General features: G+C 41.2%; 1 protein-coding gene and 1 pseudogene across 1 annotated transcript; both read right to left on the reverse strand.

Moving 5' to 3' along the window:
• Positions 1–1,088: 1,088 nt before the first annotated feature.
• LOC124973392 (olfactory receptor 2AJ1-like) lies at positions 1,089–2,030 on the reverse strand. The gene has a single exon (XM_047537337.1). It carries the CDS (start codon positions 2,028–2,030, stop codon positions 1,089–1,091), a length of 942 nt encoding a protein of 313 aa, XP_047393293.1.
• Positions 2,031–7,276: 5,246 nt separating this feature from the next.
• On the reverse strand, positions 7,277–8,217 carry LOC124973390 (olfactory receptor 2AJ1-like; annotated as a pseudogene).
• Between the last annotated feature and the right edge of the window lie 9,526 nt (positions 8,218–17,743).

A 17,743-nucleotide genomic window follows, 5' to 3' on the forward strand; every position in this document is an offset into this window, starting at 1 on the left:
CTCACTAAGAGACACTGGAAACTTCAACAGGGAGAGCTGTCATGTGACTGATCCTTGACAAGGACACCTAGTGTGTGACAGAGACTCAAAGAGGAAAGACAGACACCACCACAGCAGGCAGTGGCCATACTGTGCCTAGGTAAGGGATGGAGGTCACAAGCCAGGGGTCTACAGAGTGTTGACAGGGGCAGGTCTGGAGTCTGCTCTAAGGACCCAGCCAGCAGGACTGGCTGTGAGATGTCAGAGGAGTTGAGGATGACATTCTTTTAAATAGTTTTCCACAGTTATACGTAATAGTGGGTTCATCCTGTTTCCTAACAGCAAGACAGAATATGAGGAAGACTTTTCATCATTCCTGTGCCTAGGAAGCTGGTACCATTCACATCCCAATTAAGAGACATAGGTCAAGGCTCAGTTTCCCATGGGTTATGCTGTGAGGGTTGTACCTAACAAATCCCCAGTCCACACTGACTCATTCCTTACTTGTCAGGATATGGGTGCACCCAAGTGTGGGTTGGACACAGTCCTCCACCGATGGGACTGATAGTGCAGGGGCACACAGGCAGCCCACTCTGTCAGAAGTAACCAGGAGGGAGTAAGTGTCATGGTGGAGGACATCACTGCAGAATCCATCATCCATGCAGCACTGAGTGACCTTCCCTTTCCATCTTATAATTCGGCTTCTGTGACAGCTTTGAATACCCTCAGTGAGGTTTGCCTGTTGTTATTTCTCGACAAGGCACACCCCAATAAGTGAGTCTAAGTGCCCAGTGGTACAGAAGGAGAAAGTCATGCAGTTGGTATAGGGAGTCACACTGGGAGGACCAGGGAAGCTAGTTATAGGGAGCACTAGAAGAACCTAGGACCTCATAGTTGCTGATAGGAATGCAGTCTTTTTACAACTCCTGGAAACAATCACTAAGCATAATGAGACACAACTTTCGCCTGCTTTACACATGCAACATGTTTATAATAGTTCAACTGAGGGTTCAAGTAATGAAATGTTGAGTTTAACCTAAGAACAAACATGAAGACACAGCACTTGGGCTCATGATTGAAAGAACACAATCTTCAGTCACATTTCCTGTTCATTTTTTATATGGGAAGCTACCTCTGAGCAGGCTCTTCATGGCCCTCAGGACGTCTTTGTTCCGGAAACTGTAGATGACAGGGTTGAGGGTGGGTGTGATGATGGTGTAGAATATGGCCAGGAACTTGTCCTGGCCTGGGGTGTGGTATGACTCGGGTCTCGTGTAGGTGAAAATGAAGGGCCCATAGTACATTATGACCACGACCATGTGGAAGGAGCAAGTGGAAAAGGCCTTCTTCCGTGCCTCCAATGACTTCATCTGCAGGACGGTGAGAAGAATCTGCACATAAGATGCACAGATCATGGAGAGAGGTATCAGCAGGAAAATAACGGCACTCACATCAACCCCTCGTTCATAGCGTGAGGTGTCTGTACAGGACAACTTCATCAAGGCAGGAAGTTCACAGAAATAGTGATCGATCACCCTAGAGCTACAGTAGGGGAGGCGCATTAAGAGCCCTGTGTGTACCGAGGCATTGAGGGTCCCGACAAGCCAGCACCCCGCAGCCAGGAGCATACTGACCCGCTCACTCATGAGTACCGGGTAGCGCAGGGGGTGGCAGATGGCCACATAGCGGTCACAGGACATGGCAGCCAGGAGAAGGCACTCACTGCCCAGCATCATGAGGGACAGAAACAACTGGGTCCCACAGCCTGTGAAGGAAATCGCTCTGCTGCCTGACAGGAAGTCAGCGATCACCTTGGGAACGATGTTGGAAATGTGCATTATGTCCATGAAGGAGAGGTGGCTGAGCAGGAAGTACATGGGGGTGTGCAGGCATGGGTCCCTGTGGATGAGCAGGATCATAAGCGTGTTTTCCATCAGGGCCATGATGAAAACGCCAACCAGGAAGGAGAAGGAGACCAGGCTGGAGTGGGAAGTGGAGAAGAGCCCCAGGAGGATGAAGTCAGTGCTGGCAGTGAGGTTGTCGGGTCTCATGCTGAGGGTTCATATTTAATCAAACATTTTGTAAAAATGGCAGTAGAGTAAAACACACATTATGACCTCATGAACATACATGACTGCCTGACTCCTGTGTCCTGCAATATATGATCAGAAAAATGAGGGATCATACTCTATTCATGTATGATTTATGAAAATATATATATGCCTTCTGTCATGTGCAACTAAATAGAACAAATAAAATACAAAATTCAAAAAAATGATTAAACAAATGCATGATCACTGAAGTATGAAGTCCAGGAAGGAAAAGTAGCTGAATCCCAGTGACTTCCACCTGTGTTTCAGAAACACCATGAGAGCTAGTGAGGCATGTTTCCTAACCAACATGGAAGGCCTCTCTGCTGGTTCTTGGACAGGGCCCATTTTTCAGGATGGTGATTGACTTGCATGAATCACATGATGCTGTCTTTCATCAGTGAAGGGACCCTTGACCATGTTGAGACCCAAAGTGTTATCAATTCCCTAACTTTCTTTGTGTCTGGTCTGCTCTCAGGACCCCTTCTCAGGAAGTCCCACCCTGCAGTCCATTCTGGAAACGTCACCTCCCTTTGAACCCCACCTCTGCTGGCCCTCTTACCTGACGCCCTTCACTTCCTCATGCAGACGTCTTTTTTCTCCGCATGCTAAGCAGTGGTCAGCGCTGTGTGTATTGTCCACCGTGGCCTCCCCCTCTAGAACCCCGACCTGCTGCAGGGTGTTTGTGGGCCATGATGCCCGGGCTCAGTGGTCCACCATCAGTGCAGCTACTCACTTGAATGCGACCAATGGGGCAAATGGCTCCATGTTCCTCATGCTTTTTCACCTAGATAATACTTGCCCAAAATAAAATGCACCATTTCTAAGATGTTCAATAGAAATTAGAAACAGAGCAGCACACTCAAGTTTTGTCTGTGCTTATAATTTGAAATATCACTTATACCTGAAATAAAAAAAATGAAAGCTTTGCTCTGGCAAATGAGGGATGCACCTTTAAGAAGATATTCTATGTTTGCTTGTTTTGTTGCTCATAAAAATTGAATCATAATTTAGAGATTTTATATAAAATGATAATATTAAATTCTTATTCAGAGGTTAAATGTTGACATGCTCATTTCATTAAGTTAGTGAGTCCAACTACTTTATACATGTGAACAAATTGCTTAATCATATTGTTGGAACTTTTTTTGGATTTAGTGTATTTATTTCCATTTGTAAATCAGGGTTACTACCTGGCTACTGTGAAAATGTTCGATTGAATTCACCCCTGTTTACAAATAATTTTGTAACTGTAAATAAAGTCCTATCAAACATTTCCTCCCAAGGGAATAAAATCCAATTGTCTTGTATCCAATGGCACTGCAAAGTTTATATCATTTTGTCTCTATCATGATATATGAGGTAGTCTACTCGTACATTACATTAAACTATACATATTTAATCTTTAAAATATTCTTCCTTACTCTGCCTATGTTCTCATTATACCAATTAATCATGCAATTTATTTATTTAAAGTTTGGTTTAACCAGAGGCCAAGTGTTGATTAACATCAGTATTGCTCTCCATTCATCTGTTCAGCAATCATGATGTTACTCCCACATTATTTATTGACATACTTTTTACCATAGGACAAGCAGAAGACAGAAGTAACACTATCAATTCTTCATGACAAATTGCAGTTTGACAAGTGTCTTTGATAAGGAAACCTTGTGAATATTAATTCTGACTTGAACTCTTGGATTTTTTATTACTATTTAAAATGACAAATTATTCTTAGACACAGTTGTCATACTTTATAACATATATCAGAACATTCAGAAGGGGGACTTACCAGGGTAGTGACCAGCTGGTTAAAAATAGCTGGTTGTTTTCATAACTCATTGACTTTCACTGATCTTTCATGGGAGAGACACAAGTCAAAGCCTGAATTGATGTAATTGTGGACGGGATGTGATCCTGGTTGTGTTAAGGGAGGTGAAGCAAGGCTAAGTAGAGACCTCTCCTCCACATCCTGCAGGTACGAGCATGCCCTTGATGTAAGTAATCATGTAAAAATATAATGGACAAGCATTTTTTCCTGTGAAAAGCGATGAAGAAGGAAACTAAATCAGATATAGTTTCAGAAGAGATCATTTGGGATCTTTTTTGTACAAATCACATATGAAATGACATCTGTCCTAAATTCCTAGTATATGCAGTGAGTCAGAGTGCAGGGTATGGGGTTGAAGGAAGCATCTTAAATAGCATGTCATTCTGTAAAGAGCACAGCCTGGCCCAGGAGCTGCTCAGTGGCCAAGCTCACCATGGCTGTATATACACTATTGTGTCCTTGTTAATGCCACTACCCTGTTACCCTTGTTTCTGTCTGCATTATACAGAACTTTGAAGAGTGATCCAAGATGTGAGAGACTGTAACTGAGGAAAACCACGTAGAGCAGGATTGTATTTTCTATTCCCAGCCGGATCACAGTGGTCCTGAACTCTGGAGGAGAAGCATGAGCACCTGGGTCAGAAAGTTGACTCTGCTTCCCTGTGTGTAGGGCAGGTGGTGAGGGACAGGACATGCTCCTCACCTGAAGTCAACCCAAAGTCCCACTTGCCCCTGTGAATTTCTGGAGCACTGCTTCTGTGTCTTCAGTTCACTTCATGGTGACCATCTGTCATCTGCTAGGGCTGTAACTGCACTCGGTGGGAATCTTGGGACCAGGTCTCACAGCGACACATCTCCCTAGGTCGGACATGCAGCAGCCCAAGTGAGTCTTCCAAAATGTGGATATTTCCACCAGGTGCAGATCAAGCCAGAAATCAGCACACCTGACACTAGTTCTCACTGCTGCCCCTTCCTGCACAGAACATCATCTGCTATACATTCCTCCAACTTTAATGTCTCTGAGAGTTACTGTCTCTCACCTATTCTGTCCTGGGATGGTTGTGGTGACACTAAGGTATGCCTTCTTCACTTCTCTGTTTTTTCAAGAGAACCTGGGTGGGTGCAGCATCACCCCTGTGGGACACTTCCATTCTGCACCCCGAAGCTGATTGTGTGGGATTGGCTGCACATTGGATGATCTCAACACAGGAGTGGTGATGTCTGGGAATACACAGCCTCTGTCCTCCCTTTATCCTGGGTTTACTCACATGGGTGTTGTGGTATGCTCCTGCAACACTCTGCAAGCTTCACAGGGACCTGCCCCAGGGGATTCAGAGAGAGAGAGAGAGAGAGAGAGAGCATCTCCAGGATACTGCTGATCATGAATCATCAGAACAGATTCCACCTGCCAGAATCAGCCATGTCCCTGATGGATGAGCAAAGAATGATCCTTCTTTGTGTTTTACACAATAACTATTATTGTCTGTATTTGAGATTTATAGCATGATACACGGGAAGTGTATAGACATCAAAGTGGCTCAAGGAGTACAGCAGATTGATATCCATCATCACACTGTTACTTTTGTAAAATAAACAGCTAATATCTGGTCATTCAACAACAAACCTGTATACAGCATCGTTTTTATGAAATTGAATCATTAAGTACATTGGCTTATTCTTCTTTTAAAAAAATGGCCTATGAGGTCATTCATACTAATGAGAAGTCCTAACTTTCTTTTGCTGCACTAAAAGTTACAATGAAGAGAGATTAAAAACAATTTCCAAGTCACAGTGGAGGAAATGAACAGCAAAGGCTCAAGTAACTCTGAGAAGCTAGGTGGGTGTGTAATGTGGTCATTATCAGGGTATCTGATTACTCTGCTGCCTGTTGAATCTTAGAAGGGAGAGGGTTGAGCACATGAGATACCGAATCCAAGGAAAATCTGAATATTGATCTTTCACTTGATATCTTCCACAAAGGTCCCTGAGTGAGATGAGTGAGGATGGTGTTCAGGAGGAGAAGCAGGAGAGCAAATCCACAGACAGTGCCACCACTGTGCTATATTAAAATGACCCATCACCAAAGACTTCTCTGAGTGAAATTGAAACAGACATCCAAATTAGAGGGAGAGCAAGATGCTCAGAAGTGTACTGTATGGGAAGGACATGATCAGTGGACAAAATGGCTTGAGGTCTGGCGAGAGTGAGGGGATAATCCAGTAGAAGCCCCGGGACAGACCAGGCACACTGAGAAATGTATCCAGCAGTCATGGTGCTGGTCTAGAGGACTTGGGCTCACTAAGAGCTACTGGAAACTTCAACAGAGAGAGCTATCACTTAACTGATCCTTGACAAGGACACCTAGTGTGTGACAGAGACTCAAAGAGGAAAGACAGACATCACCACAGCAGGCAGTGGCCATTCTGTGCCCAGGTGAGGGATGGAGGTCACAAGCCAGGGGTCTAAGGAGTGTTGACATGGGCAGGTCTGGAGTCTGCTCTAAGGACCCAGCCAGCAGGACTGGCTGTGAGATGTCAGAGGAGTTGAGGATGACATTCTTTTAAATAGTGTTCCACAGTTATACGTAATAGTGGGTTCATCCTGTTTCCTAACAGCAAGACAGAATGTAAGGAAGACTTTACATCCTTCCTGTGCCTAGGAAGATGGAGCCATTCACATCCCAATTACAAGACATAGGTCAAGGCTCAGTTTCCCATGGTTTATGCAGTGAGGGCTGTACCTAACAAATCCCCAGTCCATACTGACTTGCTCCCTACTCATCAGAACATGGGTGCACCCAAGTGTGGGTTGGACACTCAGGCCTCCATGGATGGGACTGATACTGCAGGGACACACAGGGAGCCCACTCCCTCGGATGTCACCAGGTGGCAGTAAGCAGCATAGTGGAGGACATCACTGCAGAATCCACCGTCCATGCATCTGTGAGTGACGTTCCATTTACATCTTATTCTTCGGCTTTGGTGACAACCTTGAATACCCTCAGTGAGGTTTGCCTGTTGTTATTTCTTGACAAGGCACATCCCAATAAGTGAGTCTAAGTATCAATCAACACAGAAGGAGAAAGTCATGCCGTAGGCACTCGGAGTCACACAGGGAGGACCATGGAGGCTCATCATTGGGAGCAATAGAAGAACCTTGGACCATGTAGTTGCTCATAGGAATGCAGTCTTTCTAGAGCTCTTGGAAACAATCACTAAGTGTAATGAGACACAACTTTTGCCTGCTTTACTAGCAACGTGTGTATGTTAGTTCAACTGAGTGTTCAAGTAATAAAACTTTGAGTTCAACCTAAGAACAAACATGAAGACACAGCACTTGGGCTCATGATTGAAAGAACACAATCTTCAGGTCTATTTCACTTTTTATATAGGAAGCTACCTCTGAGCAGGTTCTTCATGGCCATCAGGACGTCTTTGTTCCAGAAGCTGTAGATGACAGGGTTGAGGGTGGGCATGATGATGGTGTAGAATATGGCCAGGAACTTGTCCTGGCCTGGGGTGTGGTATGTCTGGGGTCTCATGTAGGTGAAAATGAAGGACCCATACTACATTGGGACCAGGACCATGTGGAAGGAGCAGGTGGGAAAGGCCTTCTTCCATGCCTTCAATGACTTCATTTGGAGGAAGGTGAGAAGAATCTGCACATAAGATGCACAGATCATGGAGAGAGGTATCAGCAGGAAAATAACGGCACTCACATCAACCCCTCCTTCATAGTGTGAGGTGTCTGTACAGGACAACTTCAACAAGGCAGGAAGTTCACAGAAATAGTGATCGATCACCCTAGAGCTACAGTAGGGGAGGCGCATTAGGAACCCTGTGTGGATTGTGGCCTTGTGTGTCTGACCAGCCAGCACCCCACAACCAGGTGCAAACTGACCCTCTCACTTATGAGCACTGGGTAGTACAGGGGGTGGCAGATGTCCACATACCGTTCACATGACATGGCAGCCAGGAGAAGGCACTCACCGCCCAGCATCATGAGGCACAGAAACAGCTGGGTCCCACAGCCTGTGAAGGAAATCGCTCTGTGGCCTGACAGGAAGTCAGTGATCACCTTGGGAACGATTTTGGAAATGTGCATTATGTCCATGAAGGAGAGGTGACTGAGCAGGAAGTACATGGGGGTGTGCAGGCATGGTTCCCTGCAGAAGAGCAGGATCATGAGCTCGTTTTCCATCAGAGTCACGATGAAAATACCAACCAGGAAGGAGAAGGAGACCAGGCTGGAGTGGGAAGTGGAGAAAAGCCCCAGGAGGAGGAAGTCAGTGCTGGCAGAGAGGTTGTCGGGTCTCATGTGAGTGTTCATATTTAACCAATCATTTTGTAAAAATGGCAGTAGAGTGAAACACACATTATGACCTCATGAACATATATGACTGCCTGACCCCTGTGACCTACAATATGTATGATCAGGAAAGTGAGAGATTACACACAAATCATGTATGATTTATTAAAATGTATAAATGCCTTCTGTCATGTGCAACTAAATAGAATAAGTAAAATACAAAGTTCATAAAAAATGATTAAACAAATGCATGATCACTGAAGTATGAAGGCCAGGAAGGAAAAGTAGGTGAATCCCAGTGACTTCCACCTGTGTTTCGGAAACACCATGATATCTAGTGAGGCATGTTTCCTAAACAACATGGAGGGCCTCTTGGCTCGATCCAGGACTGTTTCCATTTTTCAGGATGGACATTTACTTGCTTGAATCACATGATGCTGTCTTCCATCAGGGAAGGGACCTTTGACCAGGATGAGACTAACCCCTGGGGATATTGTGACTGTTTTCACTGAACACCTTTTGGAATATCAGGATAATTCTTTGGTTAAGAATCCAATTAGAACCACTCAACATTGGCCAAAGTGACATGAAGGTACATTGATTGTGACAACATAGAGTCCATTATTACCTGGTGCTCACTCAGAGATGAAGAGATAGATTTGGGCAAGACTCTAGAAATTTCTCTGGGAACTCAATAAAACTGGAGTACAGAAACAGACACTGCCCTTCTCTCTGAGAGGACACACTCTCTCCCTGGAGAGTATCCCTTCCCCTTCTCCTATCCCTTCAATAAGTTCATGCCTACTACTTGGGGACATGTCTAAAATATATCTGATTTGAATGCAAGAGTTGAACTTTAAAGGGGGTCTTTCCTCTGCCTCAGTTTCTTGGAAGTCCCAGCTCTTTAACAAATTCATTCTTTGTGATTGGATAAGTGAGCATGTTTCTCACATGTGGTAACTCATAACTAGGTTGGTACATAAAAACTGTAAAATTCACTGAAGAATTTCTTCCTCAGCAAGCAAAACACAAACAATGAAACAGAAATAGAGCAGTAGCCTGGTATGGTGGTGCAAGTCATGCCAGGGTGATTAGAATTCTAAGGTAGGCACAGCAACTTAGCCTCACCCACTATCAAAATAAAATATTAAATGACCCTGGGGAGTGTTTAGTTTTGGAGCATGCCTGGGCTCAGCCCCAGTAAAACATAAACATGCACAGTGAAGGGGGATAGAGGAATAAAACACACATGGGAAAAGATAAAAATGTAAAAATCAGAGATAAATCTCATTACATCAACAGTGACATTAAATGTGAACTGACTGAACAATTCTATCTGAAGTTAGGGATCAAACAGAATGAAAACAAGGTCAATTTTATGCTACCTACCGGAGTCACTGTTTGAATGTGAATGTATAAAGAGATTAAAAATCAAAGGATATAAAACATATACCATGCAAACTGCATGAGTAAACTGTACTAGAGTAACTCTATTAACATCAGATAAAATATTTCAAAACAAGAAATGTATTCACAGATAGCAGCTGTGAGTGTTGGAAACACGAGGACATGGTGTTACTGAAAGCTCCAACCTCCATTTTAATCTCAATCCAATAATGAGAATAGAGCTTTGAGAAAAAGGAAAAATAAGTTTTATTGCTCTGCTGGCAAAAGAGAAGCACAGGGACTTCTGTCCAAGAGTCTGTGATTCTGCCAATCAACAAGAATAGTGGTCTTTTTGGGGTGGATCTACCAGGGGTTCACCTCAGGGGCCTTCAAACTGAGCCCCATCTCCAGCTTTATTTTGTGTTTTATTTGGAGATAGGGTATCACTGAGTTTCTTATCACCTCGTTTTTGTTGAGACTGGCTTTGAACTTGAGATCCTTTTGCCTCAGTCTCTCAAGTTGCTGAGGTTGCAACGGTATTCCACCATGCCTGGCATAAAGCAAAATATTTTATTGATTAAATGAAAGTCCCTAGTTTGAGATCAATCATTTTAGAATTGAGTTATTCTGAGTCTGTTTTGCATCTGCTAATGTAGGAACCCAGAACATAGCCCAATTGACACAAAAGCCTGTAGTGTCTGCAGAAAGGGGTGCGATCTGCCCTCATGACCTCCCCTGAATATGGAAGTATACTTTCCCTCTATTACCAAGATGAACAATTCCAGAGTCAACTTAAAACACAAGCTGATTTTGGACCTGAAAGGTGGCATCGTGTCTCCACAGAAGAGTGTGATGCCACAAGTGCAGTAGGTGAGAAGCCATGACGAAATGACAGCCATGCCACAGCTTATTCCCAGGAGAAGACTGAGTTCTGGAGGGTGTGCCTGCAAAGGTGAGGGAGAAACCCAGGTCTTTGGGGACAGTTTAGGAGGCTTCCTTGGTGGCTAGGTGATCTGGGGCTCTTCACAGACCCTGCAAGATGCATTTCCAGGACAGTGACAACCCCAGGCCTGACTAAGCTCCTGTCCCCACATTTCATCTGTACCTGGGCCCCAGAACAAGGAATAAGGTGAGCAACTTAGTCCCAAGTCTGCCCCAGATCTCTATCCTGACTGCTTCAGTACATGAATGTGAAGCTCTGGCCTTCTAGAAGAATCTGGGTAGGAAGGGGAGACCCACAGAGGTGTGGGGTAACCCCACTGGATGACAAGCTTTCCCACGCTCAGGAGAGTCACAAAGGGCTTGGGGGTTGAGGACAGGCCCAACAGCCTACATACAGTGTTCCCTGGTAGGGGGATTTGAACTGGAAGGAGAGACTGAGACTCTCCTACTGGCCCCCAGTGCCTCCCTTCCATCTTGGATGCCTGGCCAGACCAGCACCAGAGGAGTCCTGTGGGTCCCTCTTTACCCAGTTTCAAAGTGAAAGGTAGAACATCCTGGGTGGGCCACCTTTGTTGGTGAAGCTGGGACAACACCACCTCTGTTGTTGAAGCTGGGCTGGAGTAGTCAGACAGCTGGAATGGGACCCTGGCTCCTCGCTGGCCCCTGTGTTGGATGTGTCTCACCAGATATGTGGTTTTCTCCGGCATGAAGGGGATGATGCTGTGATCATCCACATATGTCTACCTGAGAGGACGAGCCACCATGGTCATGAAAACCAGTTTATCTGTGTCAACATGATGATGATCCTCAGGAGAACGAAGTTCTGCCCACCTAGAATTTCTGTTCTGGAAAGTGCATCCCATTGTTATGGGGCACAACTTAAGAACAGACCGATCACCACTGATTCCAAATTTGATAGTTTTATTAAGCCAGATGAATGACTTTCTCACATGATGCTCCAAAAAATGGCTATTGGGAGAACATCCCCAACCATAGGGTTATAGGGGTTCTTATACCAAAAATCACATCAATCATAAGTGTCTGTTGCTATGATTTGAAATTGAAAATTCACATCACGAGATCATCAACAGAGGGGGAAGTGGGTCAAAAGGACCCTTACCTAGGTACAAACTAAAGAATGGTTACTAACATCCACAATATCACTGTTCACACAGGAATCAAAAGAGAGCAATTTTTCTTTACATAGAAATTGTCATTTTGTATTACTAAACATGACATGCTAAGTAACTGTTGATGGGTACACTGGCAGGGTGTTCCCATGGGAGAAGCTTATTTCATACATAACATGGTTTCTTGGAGCAAAATGGAGTCTGTTTAGTCATTTTCCTTAGAGTCTGGCCTATAACATTCTCATGCAGCCAGATCTGTCAGCCCATCACATTCCCCACTGTTTTTTTTTGTACATAATCAAATCATTGACTTACTAGTAGTGTGTAGGTGATTGTAGTGAGTGTGCAACACCATTAGCATAACAGACTGGATTCTATCTCTAACATATTCAGTTGAACAGTTTATCGTGTATGGCCTGATTAAAAGTCCCAACATAACTAGGGTTAGAGGTCTCACCATTGTGGTTATTAGAGTAGTTAACCAGGGGAACCAAGAGAACAGATTTTGGTACCAATTTTTCTCAGACTTTTAGTTTTTTTTTTTTTTTTCACTTTTTTGAGACTTTTTTAAAAAATCAAAGATAAAGTATTATGAATGACACCTGAGTGTTTCGTATAGAAACAAAAGGTCTCCCCTAAGGCCATACATAATTTTTTTTAATTTTAAAAACAGCAAGTTTAACTCTGGTGTTTTTTTATTTTGTTTGTTTGTTTGTTTGTTTTGTAAAACTACCTTAGCAAATGAATCAAGGGAATTTTTCAGTGGCTTACAGAATTTTTTAAAAATTTATTAAGTTTAGATCTATTTGTCTACTTAAGGTTTTGAAATTTTGGTTTCCTGTAATAAGTGTGGTGGTCCCTATAGCTGTGTAGCTGGGTATGTTTATTTCCTCTAGGAGGGGAACTGAGACAGTGGTCATTCATTTAGATCAATGCATGAGCCCCATATGTTCCCTTTTTCTTCCCCATCTTTACACCTGGGGAAAGATGTGAAGAGTAACACAGAATCATTCCATTTAGTAATCTCAAAAGGTTGAAGGGCCAAGCATGGAACTATTCCTGATGTAGTCCAAGTAAGAGAAAAAACATGATTAACATTTTTTCAGTCTTATCTTTAGATGGTGGTTGGAGTCTCTGAGAGCTGTCCATTTTTCTCTTGTCTTGACTCAGATGTGACAAATTCATGTTGTGAGTAAGGTCCCTTCCATTTCAGCTGGGTATTAGTCATTTCTAGAACAATTTGATGTAGCCATAGTCTTCTGACTGAAATGGGTGTTGGAAATCAGTGGTCTCCTGAAACTGGTTCTCTCATAAGTTGAACCTGTTGGAGAGACTTAACAATTGGTTAGAACAGGAGCAGGTTCTTGGTAAGGGTGGAGGAAGGCATTAACATTTAAATCTCTGAAAGCATTAACATTTTAATCTCTCAGAAGTCATTTGCCTCCAACTTTCTGGACTCAAACTGGCCCTTATTTTTGTGATTTAACACAATTTACCTATCTATATTGACTGTCTTTCAAAATTTTTACTATTACCCCTCTAATTTTAGGGACTTAGTACTGTAAGGAAAAAGGACCATGACCACTCTTGCTGCTTCCAGCTGAGAGGGGGTGAGGTAGGGTGGGGTAAGTGGTAAAAAGTTTCTTTTTAGAAATCGGATCTTTCTAGGGGTAAAAGTCTTGTTTTATGAAAGAAACAAAAAAACATGAGTACAAAATAAATACCATAAGGAATATGTCAATGAATATCATGATGCTGATAGAAATTAATAATCTCTTACCAGGAGATTGAAGAGCTGAGAGGTTGTTTACATAAAAAGGCCTAACAAAGTCTAACAAGACTGGAGAGGATAAGGCCTTAATTGTAAATCTTAACACTGTCAGAGTTATCAGGAATGTAAACACAACATTTAGTTAAGTTACTTACTGTCATCTGATTTTTGTAAAATATCTTTTTATTGACCTGATCTCTTTGTTTAGTAGATATCCCTTTATTTTAATTACTTAGGGTTAGAGAATCATACAAGCAAACATTGATTAACTCTTCCTGTATCAGAGGTTAGAAAGATCTGTAGGTGTTAAACTGACTAAAACTTAAAACTCTGGCAGTTTCTTTTGATAATTATCAGGCATTTTGTTCTTAGAATCATTTTGTCACCTTTAGTTTTACTTATTTTGGGAGGGCCAACACAGGTGTGCATGCATCTCAAGTTACATTAAAATAAGTATTGTTTAGTTTTTAAAATGTACAGGAATGACTGTGCTTTAGTTTTAATTGTTTTTGCTAGGTGTTTAAGATGAAGCTGGTTCAATTAACCTTTTTCCTATCTGCTGTTAACAGTCAACTGAGTTCTCACAGGGTTCACTTGTGGGGAACTTGAGAGCAGTTTTTCGCTCCTTTAGTGCCATTCACTAGGTAGAGTCTCCTTGATGAGGTGCCTTCCCTTGGAAGCATCAGGCATATCTGCTTTTTCCAATGACTGTCCTCTGCAGCAGGTGCACTGATTGGCTTTTCTTCCTCTACTGCTTTCATCAGTCTCTGATCAGGAGATTGTGTGACCCAGAGTTGCAAGGCTCCTTAAAGAAGTTCTCTTGTTCCCTGGATTCAGGCTGACTCTGAGGGCAAGAGCCAAATATTGATTTGCTTGGCCCCTTTATATTAATCTCAATCTTTAAGTCTTGATCTTAAACATCTAGCAAGTCAATCTCATCAGTACACAATAAGAGTACTGGGTTTTAACTTTAATATCTATGACTTTACAGCTACTTACCCACTTTTATTTAATTGGGGCTTATACTATCTGTCCTATAGGTGATGGCTTATTATCTCAAATTAATTTAGATTGTTCTTGAAGCAGTACCTCTGTAAAACATTAATCAGTCAACAGTTACAGAGTTTACAAGGAAAATACAAAATGGAATTAACAATAGTAAAAACATATCTAGTTGTGTAATATCTCTGTTAAATTTTGGCTGAGCTATGTATTATATCCCCTGTTTGACATCACAGTAATTTTATTACAAAAAATCAATCTTTTGAATATAACTTTAAATGAGCTGAAGTCTGACTTATTCTGGAGCCATTGTAACACATAGTAAGGTAGGAGGCAGAGCCTTATCTCAGGTAAGGCAGGGCTCTTAATAAATCTCAGGTAAAGCAGTCTAATTCTGAAGCTGATCTTTATCTTTTTTTAAATATCATTTTATAAAGTTTACATATATTGTTTCCTAGGTCTATATAAATGTTAATTAACACAGTATGATATTACACCTAAAACATGAATCAAAGAAAGCTGAGAGAGCTTTTAACTTTCCTTTTGTGTAGTAAAGTGGCAAAATGTTTTCCTGTTTCATTATATTAACTTTTATACAGACCAGGCTCTCATTAACTTTTAGAAATACATTTACTTTTTTATCCCAGTCCAGAAGGTAACATAAGGTCCAGGTCCAGTTATATAACACTAAATGATATAAATAAATCCCCAATAAAATTTTTAATTCTGATAAGTTTTAAAATTATCATTACAACTTTAGATTGGAGAACACCAGGTTGATAAAATGACTTTTTAAACCTTTAAAGACTTGTATACTTGTAAGATATAAACACATTTAATATATAAATAAGAGTAATAAAATCATAATTACATTGATGTTTTTATATTAACCATGTTTAGCTTTTAAAGAAAATTTAGACTTTGTAATGTAGTACAACACTCTAACAGTTGTTGTTTAATCAGAGTTGTAGAAACACCCAATTTTTAAGATTAGTTGCTCTAGAGAATAAAATTTAACAATGTTAAGAATAAATTAACGTTTTAAGAATTATTTGTCATTTCAGCATATAGACTGAATTTTGTTTTATATCAGTACATTAATATTTGACATTAGGAAAAAATCTTGAACAGTTTTAACTGTTGTGTTATATATACACATAAATCTCTTAAAATTTACCCTTAATTTACATGTTTTTAATGTCTTAATTGGACCCTCTTGCTATTTACGTAGATGTATTACAACTTTTTTTTTTATCACATAAAGACATTTTTACCTAGAAACATTTTTTACTAAATATATTTTTATATCTAAAACCTTTTAATGTTAAATCTGTTGATCCTCTTTTTTAAAATTTCTACTCTGAAACAACCCTTATAAATTTCTGAATTAGATAAATTACTCCATTTTAATCTGATGAAATACTTTGTACTTACAGAACTCTATTTAAATAAAGTTGAAACTTTTGGACCCTTTGTATAGAATACCTGTTAACACTTTTAGTAACCATGTTTTCAGTGATAACATAAAGAAAATTTAAATCATTTTTTTATTTACCAATTCTTGAAAACACCAAAAATGTTTTAAGTTTGTTACCCTGTGGAATTTAAGGAGTTAAGAGTACTTGATGTTATATTAAACAGTCAGCATTTTAACTCTCTAAACCAATCAGATGTCTCTAACAAACACATCCATGATCAATCCCATATATGTTAAATCTAACAGTTATTTTTTAAAAACCAATATATCAGAAACATGTATCAGTCATTTCTTCCCTGTTGAAGAAAAATCTAAAAATAATGGATATTAGACATATTATAAAATTAACATTTCATTTTTTTTGAACAACTGGAAACAAAATTGTGTTAGTAACTTGAAAGCCATATTTTGTTTACCCAATTTAAAAACCTATAAATCATGTAAATCAAAAGCATTTGGATCCATTTTTTAAAATTTTAATTTATGAGCTCATGTGTCAATTTTGGTACCAAATATATGTAGACATGACAATACACCAGTGTTCATATATATAAAATAAATGGATAGACAAAGACCTTATAGTTTAGTTTTTAAAACCCATTAGATTGAGAGTTAACCCTTGTAAACTGGCCTCTGAATGAAACAAAGCATTAAGAAAACTTTATAGTTGTATAAAATAGGACTGATCAAAAATTAACCTATGTGCACCAGATTGAAATTATGAACTCAAAAAAATAGAATTTTAAAAATCTTTTTGGCCTCCATCCTGATGTGGTCCCTCTCATCAGACATGAAAAAGAATTAGGAGAATATAGACAAAGATTATGCCCTATTTCACCCTAAAGGAGTTTCCTGAAGAGACAGCAAGGGACTTGCCTCCACTGGTCTCCTGGGAGAGCCCCTCAGGTTGGGGTCTTGTTCTAAACCTGTTTTTCTGGTCTCTTGGAGAGCAGCCATCAAGATTTTAGCCTGGCATTTTGGTGGACCAACTCCAATAGTTGGAAGTTCCTGTTGGCAGCAGTTTACATTTTAATGTAAGCCTTAGTGAACATGGTTAAAAACCTTTTTAACATTTTTTTCCCAAATTTGACTATAAAACATTTGATCAGATTGTTCAGGTTGCCCAAAGACAATTTGGTGGTCCCCTGAGGAGAACATCTGACCTCAAAAATTGGTCATTCTCTCTCACGGAATTTGGAGAGAGAAAAGATGTCACAGCAGGTCCTGTCATCAGTGACCCTTCTCTGGAATTCCTGGGAATTTGTCGATATGCATTGAAGGGCATATATGATGAACCATGAGGGAGACTGACCCACATCCACACTCGAGGCAAGAAAAAACAAAAAGATGAACAAACATAGAGCAGATAAAACACCAAAGACACTGACAAGTGGCCACTCCTGATTCCTGACCTGAGGGCCTGGGCACCGTCTTGCCAGTCCCAGACTCAGGAAATAATGCTGTGTCCAGCCTTCCTCAGAGTCCCCAGATATGGATCCACTAGAAAGAGTTTTCAGTTCTCCCAGGGATGCAGAAACAGGTGACTCTTGGAAAATTTAGTTCAGTCCTGGAGTGGGGCTCCACAAATTGTGCAGCCTGGAGCTGAGGAACATCTCTCAGAGGCCTTCCCCTAGGAGCAACACTATGGCCTCTCCCCTCTGCAGGAGTTTCCAGGTCAGTGGTGAGTGGTGGTTACCCACCAGGTAGCGAGGATCTCTCTGGGGCCTCCAAATGTTCTGGTGCACAACTTAAGAACAGACCAATGACCACTGAGTCCAAATTTGAGAGTCTTTATTAAGCCAGCTGACTGACTGTCTCACACAATGC

The sequence above is a fragment of the Sciurus carolinensis genome (assembly GCF_902686445.1).
Source record: "Sciurus carolinensis chromosome 19 unlocalized genomic scaffold, mSciCar1.2 SUPER_34, whole genome shotgun sequence".
Classification (NCBI taxonomy): Eukaryota; Metazoa; Chordata; class Mammalia; order Rodentia; family Sciuridae; genus Sciurus; species Sciurus carolinensis.

Bases quoted from the DNA above. Each gene is read 5' to 3' on its own strand.
- LOC124973392 (XM_047537337.1), bottom strand. From the start codon at position 2,030: ATGAGACCCGACAACCTCACTGCCAGCACTGACTTCATCCTCCTGGGG.